The 20,272-nt window shown below is 34.9% G+C and overlaps 2 protein-coding genes across 2 annotated transcripts in view; both read right to left on the bottom strand.

Annotated features, from left to right (window-relative positions):
- The window catches only part of LOC107722471 (1-phosphatidylinositol 4,5-bisphosphate phosphodiesterase gamma-2-like), a 25,995-nt gene extending 17,724 nt beyond the window's left edge, over nucleotides 1-8,271 (bottom strand). The window contains exons 1-17 of the mRNA XM_016530827.1: nucleotides 7,731-8,271; nucleotides 6,021-6,223; nucleotides 4,619-4,771; nucleotides 4,224-4,317; nucleotides 4,067-4,114; nucleotides 3,892-3,976; nucleotides 3,611-3,694; nucleotides 3,129-3,172; nucleotides 2,972-3,032; nucleotides 2,733-2,834; nucleotides 2,536-2,654; nucleotides 2,345-2,430; nucleotides 2,059-2,176; nucleotides 1,021-1,189; nucleotides 840-935; nucleotides 640-729; nucleotides 368-549 (exon numbers count right to left, since the gene is read on the bottom strand). Coding sequence (XP_016386313.1) covers nucleotides 368-549; nucleotides 640-729; nucleotides 840-935; nucleotides 1,021-1,189; nucleotides 2,059-2,176; nucleotides 2,345-2,430; nucleotides 2,536-2,654; nucleotides 2,733-2,834; nucleotides 2,972-3,032; nucleotides 3,129-3,172; nucleotides 3,611-3,694; nucleotides 3,892-3,976; nucleotides 4,067-4,114; nucleotides 4,224-4,317; nucleotides 4,619-4,771; nucleotides 6,021-6,204 — 1,715 coding nt within the window. The 5' untranslated portion in view covers nucleotides 6,205-6,223; nucleotides 7,731-8,271. The remainder of the gene's footprint in view (nucleotides 1-367; nucleotides 550-639; nucleotides 730-839; nucleotides 936-1,020; nucleotides 1,190-2,058; nucleotides 2,177-2,344; nucleotides 2,431-2,535; nucleotides 2,655-2,732; nucleotides 2,835-2,971; nucleotides 3,033-3,128; nucleotides 3,173-3,610; nucleotides 3,695-3,891; nucleotides 3,977-4,066; nucleotides 4,115-4,223; nucleotides 4,318-4,618; nucleotides 4,772-6,020; nucleotides 6,224-7,730) is intronic.
- Nucleotides 8,272-19,097: 10,826 nt separating this feature from the next.
- LOC107722463 (TLD domain-containing protein 1-like) overlaps nucleotides 19,098-20,272 on the bottom strand; it is a 12,409-nt gene continuing 11,234 nt past the window's right edge. Inside the window, 2 exon segments of the mRNA XM_016530818.1 lie at nucleotides 19,098-19,564; nucleotides 19,650-19,832. Coding sequence (XP_016386304.1) covers nucleotides 19,445-19,564; nucleotides 19,650-19,832 — 303 coding nt within the window. The 3' untranslated portion in view covers nucleotides 19,098-19,444.

The raw sequence follows: 20,272 nt of genomic DNA, 5'->3' as shown, positions 1-20,272 counted from the left end.
ATATATATATATATATATATATATATATATATATATATATATTAGTGTTCCTGAAAATAGGTTTAATTTTCTTTATGCAAAATATATTTGCTTATTTATTTAAATTTTGGGACGGATGGGACCCTGGTATGTTCTTAAAAAGTTTTTGTCAAATTCATTTCGCCTAACTGTTAGGTGAAATGAATTTGACAAAACCTCACAAATAAATGTGTGAATGTGTGTGTTGTTGATGACTAACTCAGATATATTCGGCTTTTTCCCTATTTCTTCCATTTAAAAAGAATAAATTAAAGAGGATAAATAAAATAAAACATAATACGAAAAACCATCCCTCCTCTCTCTAAAGAGTAGAGCAGGCCTACATTACCAGAACGAGAGGGTGCAATCATTGACGAAGGTGTCGCTCTCCCGCACCAGAAATGTCCCGTCAACTCCACCTGAATCTGCACAATATTCCTGCAGCAGTCTCTCGGCTGTCTGTCTGCCCTCTGACATCCGCCCGTGAAACCAGGCCTCTGACTGATGAAGCTCTGTACCGCCCTGAGGTGACTGAGGAGAGGTGAATTACACAGTGAATACCTTTAATTTATGAGATTTTTTAAGTGAATCTCATTCTAAAATGGAGCCTCAGTAATTCACCTTTCCAACATCCTCCTCTAGTAGTAGTTCATTCTCCTCAGCAAAATACAATGTCTTATTCTCGATCACACAGTAGTGCTTGTACCATCTCTGTACACGGACACAGTCATACAGAAATTGCAATTATAATCAAGTAAGGCAACTGGAATAAGATGAAACAATCACACAAGCCTGTGATAGTGTTCACTGGACTTTGGCACCTCATCGATTGGATCCCAGATGAAGAGCTCTCCCTGCTTATCTCCTTTCCGCAGGTCCTTTTTGCTAAAGGTCTCATCAATATTCAGTTTCTTGTGCTGTATGAAAAAGTGAGATTGCATGGCTTTGGATTGTATTGTAAAATCAAAGACATTGCAGGATATTCCAATGAAGCTTCTCTACCTTGATGATGATCTTGCCCTTCAGTTGGGTTGGTGACGGCAGTTGTTCTGCTTCTGGTTCCAGCGGCTCCGTCAGGAGCTTGTCTTGGAAAACATCTTTGAACACCTGAGCCATCATTTTTTGCTGCTTGACGTCACAGTGTTCTTCTATGGACAGCACCACAGGATACCTGCCAACAGTGACATGTTCATAAACATACTTCAAGAATACTGCACATTTCCAGATACACTGTGTGCAACATATTCTTAATGGTATTCTCATTAAATTATTTATTAAACCTGTAAAAAAAAAAAGAGCATTAATTAAAGGAAGTACAACAAATATTACCCGTACTATATAACACTTGACATTTAAAATAATATATCATTGTTCATTATTATTTATTCAAGCGGCAGTAGGGGTGTCGAAATTAATCGTTGCATCACAATGCGGACGTGGACGATTCTGCATCGATGCAACTAGAGGCGCTTGTCACGCGATTATTAAAAATGCACTCTCTATTTTAAAATCTGAGCTTAGCTTTTTCCCACACATGGCACGTGTGACTTTCACGTGCGCTTTGTGCTTGTCCTGAAGCTCGCGGCTGCGTTTAAATGCACTTGCATCTACTTTTATGATACGAAATTGATGTAAACAATCAGTTACGTTTTCAGAACAGGGCAAAACATCTGATATGTCGAAATAGATCTGTGCATTAGTGTGAATGCAGCCTATTAAAACTGCCAATCAAATGGCAAAAAAAAGAAAAGAAAAACCCATTACTATGATTAGCCTATCTGTAAACTTTCGGATATGTAAAGCGCTCCCAGATAATGAAAGTGCTTTTTGTTTATGCCTTGTAATTGTATTTCCCCCCTTTATTACTTTATATTTGCTTGTTTTAAAAGCTATATTTAATTTTAATTCTTAACAATAATTAATCAATTATATATTAATTAATATCTTAATTAATTAATATAGTATTAATAATATTCATAATTAATTAATTAACATAATTATTTTAAAAAGTAGCCTACTTATGTAATTTTGATGACTAACTCAGATGTTGCAAAAGCATGATCATTGATGGCCTTCACCACATCCTTAAACTTTATCTTGGAGGTTCTAGTCCAGCCGTGGTATATAATAGGTTCATCGGGACCATTCCAGCAGTCCACTGCATTGCAAAAAAGAAACATTAAGGTCATCAGACTGACTCTCACCGATTTCAGAACAATTTTATCAATGCATTATCTATGCATAAAATTAAGCCGAAAAGGACTTGCATTAGTTCAACAGAATATTAAAGAATATTTATTAAGAAATGAGGGTATGGTTCACTGACACTCAACACAGCGGCAGCCCAGCCTCAGGCAGCGCACGTAAGCTTCTGTTGAGGACTCACTGCGCAGCTGATCTCCAGTCAAATATCTGTGGAGAAAAAAAGCAAAACACATGAAGTAACACAGGAAGTTGATCACGAAGAGGAGGAGCTGCTGTATGTGTGTCGTGAGCATGAAGAACTGCAGCACTGACGTGTTGTGAGAAGAGTTGATCCAGTAGTGAGACAGAGGATTGTTCATGTCCAGTGGGCAAATCTCTGAGAACTTCTCGTCCCAGATCGAGTTCTCTTTGGAGAAGAGAAAACTAAGGAACTAGAAAGACAGAAAGAAAGCTCTAAAAACACATCACCTGAAGTTTACATAAAGTAAACACATCTCTATAACCCGTACCTCTTCAACAGTAAAGGCTGGATCGTTGGTCTTCCTCATGGTGTCATCGATGAAAATGGTCATCAGCTCTCGGACTTGATTTGTATTGTTGGCCCAAGACTCCTACAAAATAAATTCACAGTATTTGTTTTAAACTAAGCATTTGAAATAGTATTTGAATGAAATTGATATATTTGGCTGGTATAGACAGTATATATATATATATATGATTAGATGAATGGATGAGCAAAAAGTCTTACTCTCTGATGAAATAAAAGGAATCTTTGAAAATCGCAGAGTTGAATAGGCTGATCGGTGTTACTGCAGAAAAAAACATACAAAACACTCAATAAGAATGACCTCATGACACATTTAAAGAACTGCTTCAATCAAAACAATGTTTTGACAGTTTCTTACCCCATGATGAAAGCACACGACTCCTTTTTAAACTCATCTAGAATCTAACAAAACAACAGACAACATACTCTATAGATGGTACTAGAAAAGTAAAGACTTTTACATTTTACAATCCTGTTCTTTCTATAATTTTCTGTTAATCAAAGACCACTGAAAAAATATGTATTACATTAAAAATGGCAACTGGCAAGCAGCACAACTTAAGAAAAAAATGGCTAATGACAAGAATTGTTCATTGAGCTCCAAATCAGCATTAGAATGATTTCTGGGGGATCATGTGACACTGAAGACTGGAGTAATGACTGCTGAAAATTCAGCTTTGCCATCACAGGAATAAATTACATTTTAAAATATATTAGAATAGAAAACAGCTATTTTAAATTGTAATAATATTTCACAATATGACTGTTTTACTGTACTTTTTACTTCTACTTTTTTTTTTTAATCGTACCAATCCCAAACTTTTTAAACTGCATACTTACCATCTTTTGGTTGTCAAACATCAAAAGATTGTAGAATTTGTGAAATTGCTCAAAATCCAGAACTTCTTTCTTTGCTCCCACCACCTGAAATTATAAAGTTGACACTTTTAGAGCAAAGCCATTAGCTATTAAAACAAGAAAAAATTAAAAAACTTATGGATAAACAGATGATCATCTGAAAAACTTTAGGAGAGTTCCCACTCAGCTGTCATAAAGTTTTCCATATGATGCAAAGCATACATTTCCGTCAAGATAATGTGTATACAATGTATCATTCATACCGCAATTCTGTCCTTCAAAAAACGTCCACCTGGTACTTTAAAGTTCATCTGTGGCAACAGAGACTTGAGCTCTTTCAGGGTAATGCTGTGAGAGACAGAAAAGGAGCAGTAATGAGGTGAGACAGAAACTAAAATGAGACTGGTCAAGAAGAAGGTGAAAGAGAAAGAGGAGAACCTGTTTTTCTTTGTTTGATCAACCGAGTACATCTGCTTCCTCAGCCAACTACAGTAGAGGGAAAAACACAGATGAAACAAACACATGATTTGTGCTACAGTTCATGAATACACAAGGTACACTCTCTGTATCTGTGTGTGTGTGTGTGTGTGTGTACCTCTCTATAATATCTGGTGTGTAAGCCACCAGTGTCTCCTGTCTGAGTAACTCCAGTCCTGCCAGCCATTTTTCTGCATCCTCCACTGAATCAGCTGTGGAACATACAGCAAATGCTTTCAGCACTAAAAACAATGCAGCTAGTTTTTCCTCTTCAGAACCCATAATTTTCTTCCTTTGACAGTCATTTCTTAACCAGCCAAAGAATAAACTATACATCAACACAGGAAAGCAAAATGCGGTTTCATATGAAATGAATCTAAAACATATTGAAAGAGAGGAAGTACCTCCTTGAATAGTCGAAAATAGTCGAGTAAATCACTCGAATAGTGATTTAATTACACTTATTATATTTTTCAGTTAGAACATGTAAAATGCATAAGAAGACACACATACCCGCCAGACTGAGAGTGTTGAGAACAAACTGAGAGCCATAGAATATAGTAAAGCATGAGTTGGGGTCTATATATTTATCCTTGCTGTCCTTGAATCGATCAAAGTCTTTGGAGTTTTTTCCTGCTCGTACTTCCCGGATCTCAAAAAGGTCCACTGCAAAAATGAGATCACAACATGTAATTTAAAAGATTAATAAATACCATAATAGCACTAGCCCAGATCTGATAAAAAAAAACAGAAAATTCTTCTGGGGAAGTAGTTTGAATACATAAATTGATGTCACTATATGAATATCGGAAACACCATGACAAGGTGCATGACATGTTGTCATAATCAGCAAGTAAGAGTGCACACAGTATAAAATGCACTAGTCATGTATAAAAGAGTAGAAAGATTAGGTGGCAAGGAAAAGAAAAGTAGCCAAGAAAGTGTGTGGGAACTACAAGAAAAACTCTGTGAGTGGAGTGGAATGTTAAAATGTGATGGTCAGTTCATCTCACTATCCATTTTTTTGTCAGATGATTTTTATATAAATTTTATTAGTGATTTACACTGAGCTTCAAAAGTTTGGGATCCGTACAATTACTTTTTTTCATCAAGGATGCATTAATTGATCAAAAGTTAAAGTAAAGACTTTTACATTGTGACAAAAAAATTATATTCAATAAATGCTGTTTTATTTATGTATCAAAGAATTGTTAAAAAAAGTCACAGTTTTCCACAAAAATATTAAACATCAAAACTTCAGACACTGATAAAAATAAGAAATGTTACTTATATAAAACAGTTATTTTAAATTGTAATAATATTTCACAATATTTCTTGTATTGTTGTTATATCAAATAAAGGCACTCTTGGTGAGCATAAGAGTCTTTTTCAAAAACATTTTTTTAAATCTTACCGATTCCAAACTTTTGAACAATAATGTAATTCATTCAAATTTCTGTAGAAAAAACAACTTACAAAAAAAATCTACCTATTTTAACTTGTTTTCCCTTTTAAAATAAACATTCCTTAAAAATATAAATTTAGTATATACTTGAAACATTTTGTACTACAAATATTATTGAGAATTTTTGTGATGATCCTCATTTGTTGCTTTGGATAAAATCACCGGCTAAATGAATTTGTTTAATGCAAATGCCACTTAGTTTGATTTTGTTATATAAAATCGCTTCATATCATATGTCTACATATTTGTAACATCCAATGTGAGCAATCACTTTAAGACAACAACGTACTGTTCTAAATTGCCAAGTTAACTTTAATCATAAAGCTTCTGTAGCTTAAATGCTGAAGCATGACACTGGAAACACCGAGGTCATTATACAGATAAAAACAAACAGCTTAAATGCAAATGTAAGTGTAAATGTGAGAAATAAGCTTGAGGGAAGACACTCACACACTCCTTCTGTCTTGTTAGCGGTGCGCGACCAGGCCACCTGTCGCGTCTCCATGATGACCTGCACTGTAAGCCTCTCCATCCTCTGTCTGAACACAGTCATCACTATCCCCATCTCCAAATCCCGCTTAATGAGACTCTTCTTGTACTCGGTCAGGTCTCCCTGCTGAACGCAGCCCGCCATCACTGCCTTTGGTCACACACTGGCAAATACAAACGGCCGCAGGAAGTTACTTATTGCAGTCTGTGTGGCAGCAGGTACAAATGTAGCCTCATGAAACTTACGTTGTTACTTATAGCAGGTTTGCTTTATTTACAACTGAATGACGTGGCAAAAAATTTTGGTACTTTGAATATCTAAACGCGATGGACTATCTCATATTCAAATATTCAAGATACTGCATGGATCAAATCAAACATTAAATAACTAGTAAATCCAGAAATGAATATTCGGGCATTATTTACTCACCGTCATGTCGTTTTCAAAACTTTTATGACTTTCTTTCTTCTCTGGAACACAAAAGGAGATATTTGGAAAAATGTCTGTGTTTTCATTGTCCATTCATTGGTTTGGACCCCAGTGTCTTTCATTATATGGTCAAAAATGGTTGAAACATTCTCCCAAAAAATGTTTTGTATTCTACAGATGAAAGAAAGTCATACAAGTTTGGAATGACATGAGGATGAGTAATTAAGAATTTTTAAGTGAACCTGCATTGTTTGTTGCACGGATTATATAGTAACTGTTACAGTAGCCTTTTAAGCTCATGTTAAGTGTTCATGAAACAGAACATCAATTCTGTCTTTAAGTTTTGGGTTTAAAGAAGAACAATTGGAGACGACAACGCTAATACTGTAATTTCCCGACCATGCATGTGACTTGCCAGCTCTGATAATAGAAATAATCACCACCTAAAGAGGAATATGACAAGCAGTTATCTGTGACTAAACAGTGCACCTTTTAGAGTCCGTTTTCCAAACTGTTGAACCATGGCAAGCAAAATAGATGTTTCATGTCTGGTTCCCCATAGAAGCCCATATTTGCATTGCAAATGAGTAGCTGAGTACGGTGGAAGTGTCCCAAAGCAAGTCCCTCTTTAAAAGTAAAGTATTAACCCAGTAAACTCAATGTAGTTTCCATTCAGAAACCTTTGTACATCACCCACACCCTCCATTCTTCCATTTTGAGCTTTCTGTGTGAAAGAGACAGAGAAACCACTCTCTTTCCTGACATTTAAACAAGCGCCAAGATAAAACTTTAAATAACAAACCAAAAAAATCAATGTAGATTGACACAAATAAACACGAGATAAGAATAAACGAAGGTCTGTTGCTCAACACGGTAAGAAAATGAACCTGCCACATCCGAGTTTGTCAATTCGTAACTGTTATCATTAACAACAAGAGGCTGTGTAGGCAGACCTGCTCTTGCAGAATTTACTTTTTTGTAGCCCACTGAAACTGTATAGAACAATTTTGCACCTTATTGTGCATCATTTTGCAAATGTAACTTTCCAGTTCAACAGTTTTCCCATTAAGAATGAATAAAGGAGCTTCGTATGACTCCTATTTAGTTTTTATAAAACTCCTTAAACTTGATCAGTGTATATTTAATAAAAACACGTAGGCTTTTAAATCAAATGTTTACATACATAAACAGCTACTGTAACACCCCTTAATGTAAACACCCAAATAAATAAAAATACTTACCCAAGTTTAGAGAAGAAAATCAATGACCACGTCGAAAAACACCTGCTGTACTCAAACTAATTCTCATTTTTAAATATAAAAAATAGCCTAATGCAGTACTTAAAAAAATTAAAAATAAAACAAAATCTATGATCAGTCTAGTCACAGTGCTCAGTTCCTCTAATCGCTAAACACAAGGAAGTGAAGAGGAGAACATTATGACAATAAAAAAAATCCGGAAGCAAAATTATCTATGCAAAATCCCCAGGGAAGAGAGAGCGATGTGTGCACTACTCTGTCAAGCTTATGCGCCCTACTACAAATGTGAATTATACCAAAAACGCGACATCTTGATGCAAGAAAAGCGTTTATTTCAGTGACGAGTGTTCAGGTTGATCAAAGTAGCATGTTGCCATTCGACGTCATCATGACATCACGTCTTTTTCTCTCATTTAGTGTTTTTTTTTTAATATTCTGTAACATAATGACTCTGTCAAACGAAATGTATGACTCTAAATGCAAGCTGAATGCCCTAAAGCAGCTTTTAACTCTAAAAATATAAGCATACTTTCTAAATATAATTTGAGGTGATCTGAAAATGAAAGCACCTGTTTTTGGCAGCTGGGCGCTCGCTGGCAGACTGCGGTAAAGTTGGTTTCATATTCGCACATTCAGACTTCCGTGTTCAATAGCTTTGCATTTAAAAAGGATACTTGCAATTAATTTTCATTACCGACTATAATGAGCAGTACCTACAATCTATTTTTCTGCAGAAGTCGATGTTTTTAAAATGCTTAAAAACACTTTCATGCCTATGGAATGGTGTGACGTCATCACCATCAGAGGGACCGTCTACAAATTACATGATACTTTTATGGCAAGTTTGCTAAAAAACTCTTGCTAAAAGCTTGCTTTTATTTATAACGTTCCAGAGCATGTTGATATATGATAAATGTATTATTTATATCTTTCATAAACAATTTGTGCCTCAAGTGTACTTTTTTTTTTTTTTTTGCTATTACTGTGTTAATTATTGTGGTTTCTTCAGTGACACATGATTAAGTTAAATAGCTTTTAAAAGGCTTAATGGAGTGTTCCTGAACACACTGGAAAATCTTAACTTGACCCTAATAAACATACTACAACTCTTTATTGTGCAGTAGTTTTCTTTATGTGGTCAATTTCTACTACTTCATAATGTGTTGCATTGGTTTCTTCAATGACACACCATCCAGTTCAATAACTTTCCAAAGCAGGGTCACACCGCTCCAAAATAAATTGCAAAATATTTATTTGACCCTGAAGAACATACTGCAAGTCTTTAATATGCAATTATTTGCTCTATATGTTCAATTATTAAAAATTATTATTATTAATTATTAATTCTTCCTGGACAAACTGTAAAATGTTTAGCTAAATTGTAAGAACATATTACAACTCTTTAATGTATGAGTTTTTCATTTTCACAGCAAATTTCCAATGCTATGTTTAGGTAAAGAGTAATATTTTTCTATAATAAACACTATTTTTCACAATTTTTCCTTATTCCGTATTAATATTTTTCTTTATTAAACACTATATTTTTTCCTTATTAAACACTAAAAGGACACTTTGCAACATTGCTCAGTTTGAATTTTTTGCAGTTGGATGTACTTTGACAATTGCAAGAAAAATACATTAACCAATGTGTAAAGTGTCAGCACCATTATGACACCATCATTTGTACAGATTTTATTTTTTCCCCCAAAAATGAGCCCAGTAAAGTGAAAAGGTAGGTTATTATCAGTGGAGAGAAAGGAAGACAGAAGAGCAATTGTCTCACATTAGTGCAAACACATTTGCTCACGTTTAAACAAAGCATACAGTTTGCATTCAAAAATGTGCTACCATGATTTGGTGGCCAAAATCAATCAGTCCCCACATTATCATGGCCTGCTTAAAACAGTGCAAGTTATACTCTTTTGAATGAATAAATGTGAATGAATGTATATTGCCCAAGTTTCCATTTTGGGTTGAAAGGTTTTGAAGGTCTTTTGAAACAATTTCTTCAGAAATTTCAGGCCTATTTAAAGGCACTTGTCTTGTTAAAATCCTTTTTTTAACCTTATGTTCAATGAAACTTTAACATAACTGCAATTTATATAAAATTTCAGTCATATATGACACAAATTGTCATGAATGGTCTCAACTTTATGTTAGTTTAGAATGAGTCTCTACCCAAAGCTCTTGATGTATTTATCCCAACAGACATCCTGTTTAATGTCATGTTCTAACCTGTTTGATGTAAAGTCTCTTTAATAATATGATGGGTCCAGTACCTTGGACAGTTCTGCAAGATTGAAAACATCAATCAATGCAAGTAGATTATGACATTTTGAAACTTCAATGCTAAATCAAAAGAAAATACATTGGAAGATGTAAAAGATAATATCCAGTCTGTTTATTCAACACCTGAAGACCACTGTTATTGGATTGATCCCAAGTCTTTATTACACTTAAAAGAACAAAAACATTAAAAATGAACAATAAAGCATGTTCTGTCCAATTTGTTTTAGAACACTTCAGCCATACTATAAAAAGAATAAGATATTGAACTGGAAGATATGCATTAAAAAAATTTTACACACCACACAGCACACTGCTAGTAGAAATTGAGCATCTGAATAAAATATTTCTTCATCGAAGAATTCTAAAAGCTATTGAACTGGTTAATGTGTCATTGAAGAAACTAATACAAAATGTCACTAGAAATTTCTAAATAAAAAAATAATTTGTCCCTGCTTATGATTTATTATTTGAATGTTCTACACAATAAAGATATAAAGATTTTTGTGTTTCGTTAGTGTTCAATGTGTTACATATAATACACTGTTGCGCCACTTCTGAATGTAAGTGCTATTGTCTCTTTCCTCATCAGATCAGAAATCTCAGAACAAAGGCTTATCTGCTGGTATTATCCCTCTCTGGTGAGGTTGAGGTTGTAATTTGGTGTCTTTTAGTCTCCAGTGAGGTGTTTTGTGGCTGGTGTTGAGAGTGACCACACCATATGGCCCAAGCCTCCTCCTTCTGTGTGGAACCAATTTTCATAGTATAAATGTCAATTTTAGAAAAATGCCCTTAAACCTTAATGTATGCATCCTTTCCTTTTCAACCCACTTTCAAAATACCCTTGGCAATAATGTGTTGAATATATACAGACCAATCATGATATTAAATGATGGAATTATCATTTATGCAGTGTGAAAATTTGATCCCCTTTATTCTAGCCATTGTTACCGCATGGCCAGCAAAATTGCATGCCGCATCTGTAGGTCAAAGGAATTTATGGCCATCTTAGCCTAGGCCTTAGAATGAAAGTAAAGGGGGGTTTTGGGTGAAAAGGTGAATCTTTTGGACCAATGAAAATGCCCTCTCCTGGGTGCTGGGATCACCTTTTTTGGCCAAGCAGGATGTCTGGTAGTTGCCTCCTTATCTGATAGCACTGGACATTTGTGTTAGTCCATTGACATCCAATCAAATTGTAGCAAACCATCCTCCACTATGGCAGTTAGAGAGGGCTCATTTCATAAACTGGACCCCCTGGAAAGTCTCATTGTCTGCTGGTGCACTACACACATATGTTCACATTTCAGCAAAGCATGCAGATTTGCATCTAAAAACTTGCTTCCATGACATGTTGGCCAAAAATGCCAATCAGCTGAAGAATCACATTATCAAGGCTTGCTTAAAAGCTGTGAAAATGTAAGTCTTTCCATTAACAAAAAGGATCTGATGTCAGATCTGAACAGTGACAGTGTCTGCAAGACTGTAAATATTAATCAGGGAACATGGATTATGATATTGAGTGAGTTTAATGTTAGATTAATACAGAAAACAACATAAACATAAAACAGAATAATATATCTTTGTTAATTCAACACCTGGACAACAGTGTTGTATACCTCATTATAATAATCACAGCTCTGTATCACACAAAACTACAAAAACAAAGATGAAATGACAAGAAAACCTGGACTGTAGTTTTTGTAAACTCCTCATAAGGATTTCCAACTTGTTTTAGAGCAGTCGGTCACTCCTTTCAAAATCTATTGAAGTGGATAATGTGTGATTGAGAGAAAAATAATAACAACTACAATACATGGCTACAAATGGAACATAAAAGGCAAATATATGTACATTGAAGAGTATGCTCTATAGAGTCAAATAAACAATTTTCCAACTCTTTCTGTAGCACTACGACCCTTCTTTCTAAAGCTATTGAAGTGGATCATGTGTCAAAGGAGAAACCCATACAAAATGTCAGTAATAGGTATGAAACATATAAAGCAAAAACTCATACAATAAAGAATTGTAGTGTGGTCTTTGAGACTAAATAAAGATTTTACAATCTTCCTTGGATGACTTGATCTGTTTTTTTCCAGACCTATTGAACCGTGTATGGAGTCAATGAAGAAACCAATGCAACACGTTGAGAGCATAAATTGACCATATAAAGCAATAAGTCGTACAATAAAGAGTTGTAGTATGTTCTTTCAATTTTGCTAAACATTTTACAGTTTGTCCCGGAAGAATTAGTCTGTTTATTTCAGAGATATTGAACCATGTAATGTGTCAATGATGAAAACCAATGTAACACATTGGGAGTTTTAATTGCCCATTTAAAGCAAATCGCCCACTGTAGAGTTGTTCTTCGGGGTTAAAATAAACATATTCCACGGTGTTCTGTAACAGTCCACAGAGCCTTTTAAAATAATAATTATAAAACGGATAGTTCCGGTCCTTGATTCTGATTGGTTGAGCCAAGTTCGAAGCTGTTGTAAATTACTCTACAAACATACACCTTTGTTTACATTTGTGTGTTGCTCGGCAACCACTTTGTTGGAACCACAAACATTTTCTGAGGAACTACATTGTTTGGCGGAAGAATAATGTTTTTATTAATATCATTGCACTTTATTTGCTCTGCTTTATTTTTTTGAAACCTTACTACATATATGGAATAATCCGCTTCGCGTCGTGCCTAACAACGCCCCTTAGCTGTTATAAATTAACTGTAAACCACGGCTTCTTGGGGCTTATTGCTTTATAATAATAATTTCATTACACAGTATAAGGTGTGGAACTTTCAGCATAATCAAAGAGATTTAAGAAAAAGAAAAAAAGCCTTCTATTTAGGCACACAGACATCAAGAATCAGCGTGAGAACCTCAACAACGGTAATCATCAAAAAGCATGTTGCAGTGCATTCTGGGTGCCACCAATCAAAACTCATCCCTGGCTCCCATGCATTGTGGCATGAATAAATTATGAGCTGAATTGTCTAATTCATTTTATTCTTACTATTTTCTTTTATTTTTGCTGTTTTTACGTGATTTTTTAGTAGCTTGTTCTGTGTTGCTCAGAGTTGATCTCTTTATCTGCATATGCTGTTTGTCACCATTGTTGAGATTCATACACTGGTTCTTGATATCACTGTGTGCCTAAAAGAGTGTTTTTTCTACTACATTTTTTGATCAGAACAATTTTTAAGAAACCCTTTGGATTACGAACACAACCAACACCCGATCACCTTTTCTCTGGCTTGACTAGCTGTTATAACTCAGTTACAGCAGCCAAACAATATCTAATGTTAAAAAATCAAGGGTCAAGAGCCCAACTAAAGCAAACACTGACCACTGTAATGGTAACCTAAACATTTTTTATTTTCTCCTCAGATCAGATGTCTTCAATAACTCTGTTCTGCGGGCCTGAAAACACAAGCTTTTAAACACGATGCCTGTATCATCTCCATGTAAACAACAAAAATGTGAATTTATGAAAAAGGTAATGTCATGTGCATGCGTAGTATGTTTTTGCAGGGTGTTTCTTGATTGCCAATACTGGCCTGGCATGCATAACATAATTCATTAGCAGAGTGTTTTTGTTTGTTTGTTTGTTTTTCGTCCAATGAAATCTATATTTTTGTTGAAATTTTACTTATTTTTTTGTGCTATTTTACTCATTTTGAATGGTTAATTTGTAAGCATCTCATTTCATTATTTGTAATTATTTCTTATATGTTGAATTTAATTAATAATATTGCTTGTAATCTGTTCACACAATTTTATTGAGTAAATATACAGGTGCATTTAAAAAAAATAGAATATCGTGAAAAAGTTATTCTTTTTTTTTTGGTAATTTATTTCAAAAAGTGACACTTTTATATATTCTAAATTCATTACATGTAAAGTAAAACATTTAATTACAGCTTACAGCTCATGAAAGTCAAAAATCCAGTATCCCAAATATTACAATATTTCCTAAGATCAATCAAAAAAGGATTTGCAAAACAGAAAAGTTCAAGTTCTTTAAAGTATGTTCATTTATGTACTCAATACTTGGTCAGGGCTCCTTTAGGACAAAAGACAGCATCAGTGAGGTGTGGCATGGAAGCAATCAGCCTGTGGCACTGCTGAGGCACTATTGAGCCTTCGTCTGTATTGTTGGATCGACTGTTTCTCATCTTTCTATTGAAAATATCCCAGATTCCATATGGGGTTCAGGTCAGGCATGGTGGCTGGCCAATCAAGCACAGTAATATCATGGTCAGCAAACCACTTGGAAGTAGTTTTGGCACTGTGGGCTGGTGCTAAGTCCTGCTGGAAAAGGAAATCAGTATCTCCATATAAAGCTTGTCAGCAGATGGAAGCATAAGGTGCTCCAAAATCTCTTGGTAGATGGCTGCATTGACTTTGGACTTGATAAAACACAATGGACCAACACCAGCAGACGTCACGGTACCCCAAATCATCACTGACTTTGGAAACTTCACACTGGACTTCAAGCAACTTGGATTCTGTGCCTCTCCAGTCTTCCTCCATACTCCAGACCTTGATTTCCAAATTAAATGCAAAATTTACTTTTATCTGAAAAGAGGACTTTTGAGCTCTGAGCAACAGTCCAGTTCTTTTTCTCCTTAGCCCAGGTAAGATGCTTCTGATGCTTGGTATACTGGATTTTTGACTTCCATGAGCTGTAAGCTCTTATCATCAAAATTAAAACCAAAAAATAAAATTTTGAAATGTTTTACTTTACATGTAATGAATCTAGAATATATGAAAGTTTGACTTTTTGAAATAAGTTACAAAAAAATAACTTTTTCACAATATTCAAATTTTTTGAGATGCACCTGTAGTGTATGACTTTTTACAGTGACCAATACAGAACACAAATTTCACCAAAGTAGTAGTAGGTTCCTAGTGACCAGATTGACTTACTACAGGCAAGATTTTGCAAATACCTTCTTTTCCGTACATACAGTACAAAAATTAGTTATGAAAAGTAGTACTGTATTTCACCAAAGGTTTTTTTTTTTTTCAACACTCGAGTGGTTGAAGTATGTTCCTTCTGGCCACGCTGACTTACTACAGGTGAATTTTTGCCAATATCTCCCTTTAGAAAAGTACAGTATACAATTATTTTTGAAAAGCAATAACTCTAAAATCCCCAAAGTGTTTTTCATGTTCCAAATGTTGTAGTATGGCCTTGTGGCCAGACTGACTTACTAAAGCTGATATTTTATCATAATATTTAATATTGATTTTCAAAAATTATTATATACTCGAATTTTATTAAGTCAAGTCAAGTCAAGTTTATTTATGGTAAGGGGCGTAACATTTCCGTCACACGCTTGAGCTTTTCGGCCAATCACAACGCACTGGATAGTTGGTTAATCAGAGCACACCTCGCTTTTCAGACCGATTAGTTTTGTAAAAATCGACGCGTTTCAGAAAGGCGGGGCATAGAGGAGAAACAATAATGTACAGTGTGTGGAAAATAATGTGTTTTTTTAACCTTAAACCGCATAAACACATTTCATTACACCAAATACACAAAATAATGTTCTTTTTAGCAGCATCATATGACCCCTTTAAGGGAGGTACTGAAAAAATCTCACTTGTACTAAGTCACTCTGGCCACATGGAACATATTACAACTTTTGGAGCATGGGAAAAACCCTTTGAAAAACAGTAATGCATTTAATAAAATATGTGTGTACTGTATGTACAGTAAGGGAGGTATTGACCAAATCTTGCCTGTAGTAAGTCAGTCTGGTCACCAGGAACCTACTACAGCCTTTGAAATGTGGGAAAAACCCTTTGGTGAAATACAGTACTGTATTTATTAAACTATTTTAGCACTGTATGTACAGTAAGGGAGGTATTGACAAAATCTTGCCTGTAGTAAGTCAGTCTGGTCACCAGAAACCTACTACAGTCTTTGGAATATGGGAAAAAACCTTTGGTGACATACAGTTATTTATTAAAATTTGTGTACTGTACGTACAGTAAGGGAAAACAGGAAATGTTACGTTCTTCAGTCTGGTCACCAGGAACCTACTACAGCCTTTGAAATGTGGGAAAAACCCTTTGGTGAAATACAGTACTGTATTTATTAAACTATTTTAGCACTGTATGTACAGTAAGGGAGGTATTGACAAAATCTTGCCTGTAGTAAGTCAGTCTGGTCACCAGAAACCTACTACAGTCTTTGGAATATGGGAAAAAACCTTTGGTGACATACAGTTATTTATTAAAATTTGTGTAAGGGAAAACAGTAAGGGAAAACAGGAAATGTTACGTTCTCTGAATCATGCATAAACATCTTGCATTTTTAATTAACTCCAGTCAAAAGTTTTGAAACCTAACTGCAAAATGGTGCAGAGTAGAACTCTGTGTGTTCAGCACCACGGGTGGGGACAGCAGCCAAATTAAATGGGCCGGATGTGTCTTTATGTAAACAGGTTTCTCATCTCCATACTCATTTGAAGTGAAACTAGTATGCTCAGAAGGCTGTAAGTAAGAAATTACAGCATGCGTTGAATCTTTGTATGTTAGAATAGAGCTCTGTATGTTACAATATATCAAACTCTGCAGAGCTCAGTAAAAGTGACAGTTCCCAAACCATAAGCTGTAGTGTGTCTTTTGGATGGTGCTTAATAATACGTGTTTAAGTGATTTGGGGTTAATTTGTGCAACCAGTAAAATATATTGAAACTTCAAGGTGCAGGTGGGAGCATCTAGGAGATCATCTAAGTTACAATCCAGGCACAAACTTAATATAATATTTATTCATTAAAAGGAAATGAAAACACAGTTATCGCAATACACTGACGCACAGCAAAACCGCGTACCTTCAGCTCCACACGTCTGGACAGTGATGTGATACAAACACAGAACAAGTCATCTTAAAAAAAAAATATTTTGCCAATTGCAATGTTCATTTGAGGTTAAACATTTAACTGTGGTATATTCAGTGAGGCTAAAAAGGAAACTTTTAATACAACCCGTACCACCATATAAAATGTACTGAGCTATACATGCTGTAGCATTACAAAGTCAGCAGGACTCAGTAGACATGACCATACTCATACTATGAGGTGTAGTGAGTTTTTTGAAGTGTGTTTGAGTAGTTTAAAGTTAAGGCCAATATTTATAACCATTAAAATTATATTGAAATTATATGGTGAATCTCTACTATGTTCAAAAAGTTTTTTATGTATATATAAATCAATAAAGTATAAAGTTGACTATTTTCACGCATTACAATATGAACTAAATCAAGGAAATCAGACACATTTTAAACTGCCTCAAGTTGCTTCCGCCTCCTCTTCTTACAAACACTTTTTAGACACTCCCTTACTTTTCCAGCCCACAGAGAAAGATATTCAGAGGAGATTCGGCGAAAATATGAGAGCAGATCATTAATAGTATATGTTTCTTGATTAAATTAGTTGTAGCTGTTTGTCAAACATGTCAATAATATTAATTATCTTAGGTTAACATTTTTGCATCCACTGTTGGAAAGATATTGAAAAACAAAGTCCGAATGTGAGCGAGAATATGAAACCAACTTTACCGCAGTGGCTAGCAGAGGAAATTTGGTCATCCGAAATTATTTGCATTAAGAATACATGAAAAGTTCACAGACGAGAAGAGGCAGTTAGGTTACATATGTAACAAGTGTAAAAAAAATAAGTGTAAAAAATAACAAAATATTACCATGGTTACTTACTGTAAAAATATAACTCACTTCCCCCTGAAAAGCTTAATTGTGACCATGGACCACAAAACCAGTCATAAGGGTCAATTTTTCGAAATTGAGATATATACATCATCTGAAAGCTGAATAAATAAGCTTTCCATTGATGTGTGGTTTGTTAGGATAGGACAATATTTGGCTGAGATACAACTATTTGAAATCTGGAATCTGAGGGTGCAAAAAAAATCAAAATATTGAGAAAATCGCCTTTAAAGTTGTCCAAATGAAGTTCTTAGCAATGCATATTACTAATAAAAAATTAAGTTTTAATATATTTACAGTAGGAATTGAAATTTACAAAATATCTTCATGGAACATGATCTTTACTTTATATCCTAATGATTTTTGGCATAAAAGAAAAATCTATAATTTTGACCCATACAATGTATTTTTGGCTATTGCTACAAATATACCCCGGCGACCTAAGACTGGTTTTGTGCTCCAGGGTCACAATTGCTATATACCAAAACTGATGTTGTAGAGCAGAATGATTTAGGATTGTTTGTGGTTAAATAATATGAATAACTCAAAACACCATAAGCAGCAAACAATAAACAGTTATCTGCATATTTTATTGATACCAAGCAGGCCTACAGCATCTATCAAAGTTACAGTTTAAAGTTCATCACACAGGATCCAACTACTCTGAATTGACTAAACTCTGAAAATGCCTCAAATCAAGTAGAAATGGCAGAAATGATTGTGATGAATCAAACAGATGGAAACAAAACACAAAAGTGACATTTTTATTTCCATATTATTTATTATGGTTTTGTAATATTATCATAATTAATCCTTATAAGAGAACTGAGGAAATCTTGACCACTCTTTTAATGATTTAGGATTGTTTGTGGTTAAATAATATGAATAACTCAAAACACCATAAGCAGCAAACAATAAACAGTTATCTGCATATTTTATTGATACCAAGCAGGCCTACAGCATCTATCAAAGTTACAGTTTAAAGTTCATCACACAGGATCCAACTACTCTGAATTGACTAAACTCTGAAAATGCCTCAAATCAAGTAGAAATGGCAGAAATGATTGTGATGAATCAAACAGATGGAAACAAAACACAAAAGTGACATTTTTATTTCCATATTATTATGGTTTTGTAATATTATCATAATTAATCTTTATAAGAGAACTGAGGAAATCTTGACCACTCTTTTACATTTTCATTCTGAGAAATGCATTTTTTCACATTTATGAATTTGGCAGGTGTTAATTGGGATGAAACAATTCATAAGCAAACAAATATGTTTTATGTATTTATTTATTTTCCATTTAATGAGTGAATCTTCCAGTTTAAAGACACTAAATTTATCAGTCAAAGGCAAAATGCAAATAAATAACATCCAGATACTTGATGTGAAATGTAGACTTCAGTCACACGTTGTAAATACTCAGTGTTTACCAGTATTTGACAGAATGTCTTTGTATGCACATTTTAATATTTCACAGAAAGCAGGAAACCAGCTCCTGGATTTTGCATATTAACATAAAAACTACACTGTATAAACTTCTCAGTAAGTGGTTTGCAACAGTGTGGTTTCCTCTATATCTACATTAGTGTAAAAGCACAAACCAAACCAAACACTGAAATGAAATACTGCTGGTTTGATCTACACATTGTCTTCTTTTTTTCCTTCCTCACTGTTCCTCGTCCTCCTCAGGTTCTCGGAGGCCTTGGCTGTGCAGGGTCTTCCCTGTCATTTCCATCATGGCCTGTACTTCAGGATCTGCATCTAATATGCTCTTCTTCTTCTCATCCTGAACGTCAACACAAACACTTTTTGAATCAAAATGCACACTCCAAAAATACAAAATTCACTATAGTAACATTTCTATCACAGACCTGCTCCTGTTCTTCAGGTGGCTGCCCGACGGCCCACACCTCCACGGTGTCCAGTTTGAAGTCCTCGTCTCCTGAGAGCTGAGGACTGCCATATGTGGTGCAGCATGGTCGAGCCCTACTGTGGCCGTGTCCAAAATCGCAGTCCAACCACAAGCCGAAATAGCCATGCTGACCACCCATACCCTAAAAAGACAGTTAAGACTAAAGACAGTTTTCATTGCTCCATAGTGTAGTAACGCCCTAAACACTGTTTAAAGGAATAGTTCACCCAAAAATGAAAATATGCTGAAAATGTCCTCACCCTAGGGCCATTCAAGATGTAAACGAATTAGTTTCTTCATCTGAACAGATTTGGAGAAATTTAGCATTACATCACTTGCTCACTGTCACAATTCACTCGGGGAGCAAGGAACGAGGAAACAAGGAGTTCTTGAATAACACAGTCTTTAATAATCCACAGGAAAACAATGAGAACAAGGAGGACATTCAACAAGTAGACCCGACAAACAAGAACTGAAAGGACTAGGGCTTTTAAAGGCAGAATAATTGGGGAGGAACGAGACACACCTGGAATCAAATGAACACAATCAACATGAGGAAGAAACTGGGTTACAGGGGCAAAA

Source organism: Sinocyclocheilus rhinocerous, unplaced genomic scaffold (genome assembly GCF_001515625.1).
Source record: "Sinocyclocheilus rhinocerous isolate Xijiao unplaced genomic scaffold, SAMN03320098_v1.1 scaffold604, whole genome shotgun sequence".
NCBI lineage: Eukaryota > Metazoa > Chordata > Actinopteri > Cypriniformes > Cyprinidae > Sinocyclocheilus > Sinocyclocheilus rhinocerous.
This window is presented reverse-complemented; position numbering and strand designations above follow the sequence as displayed.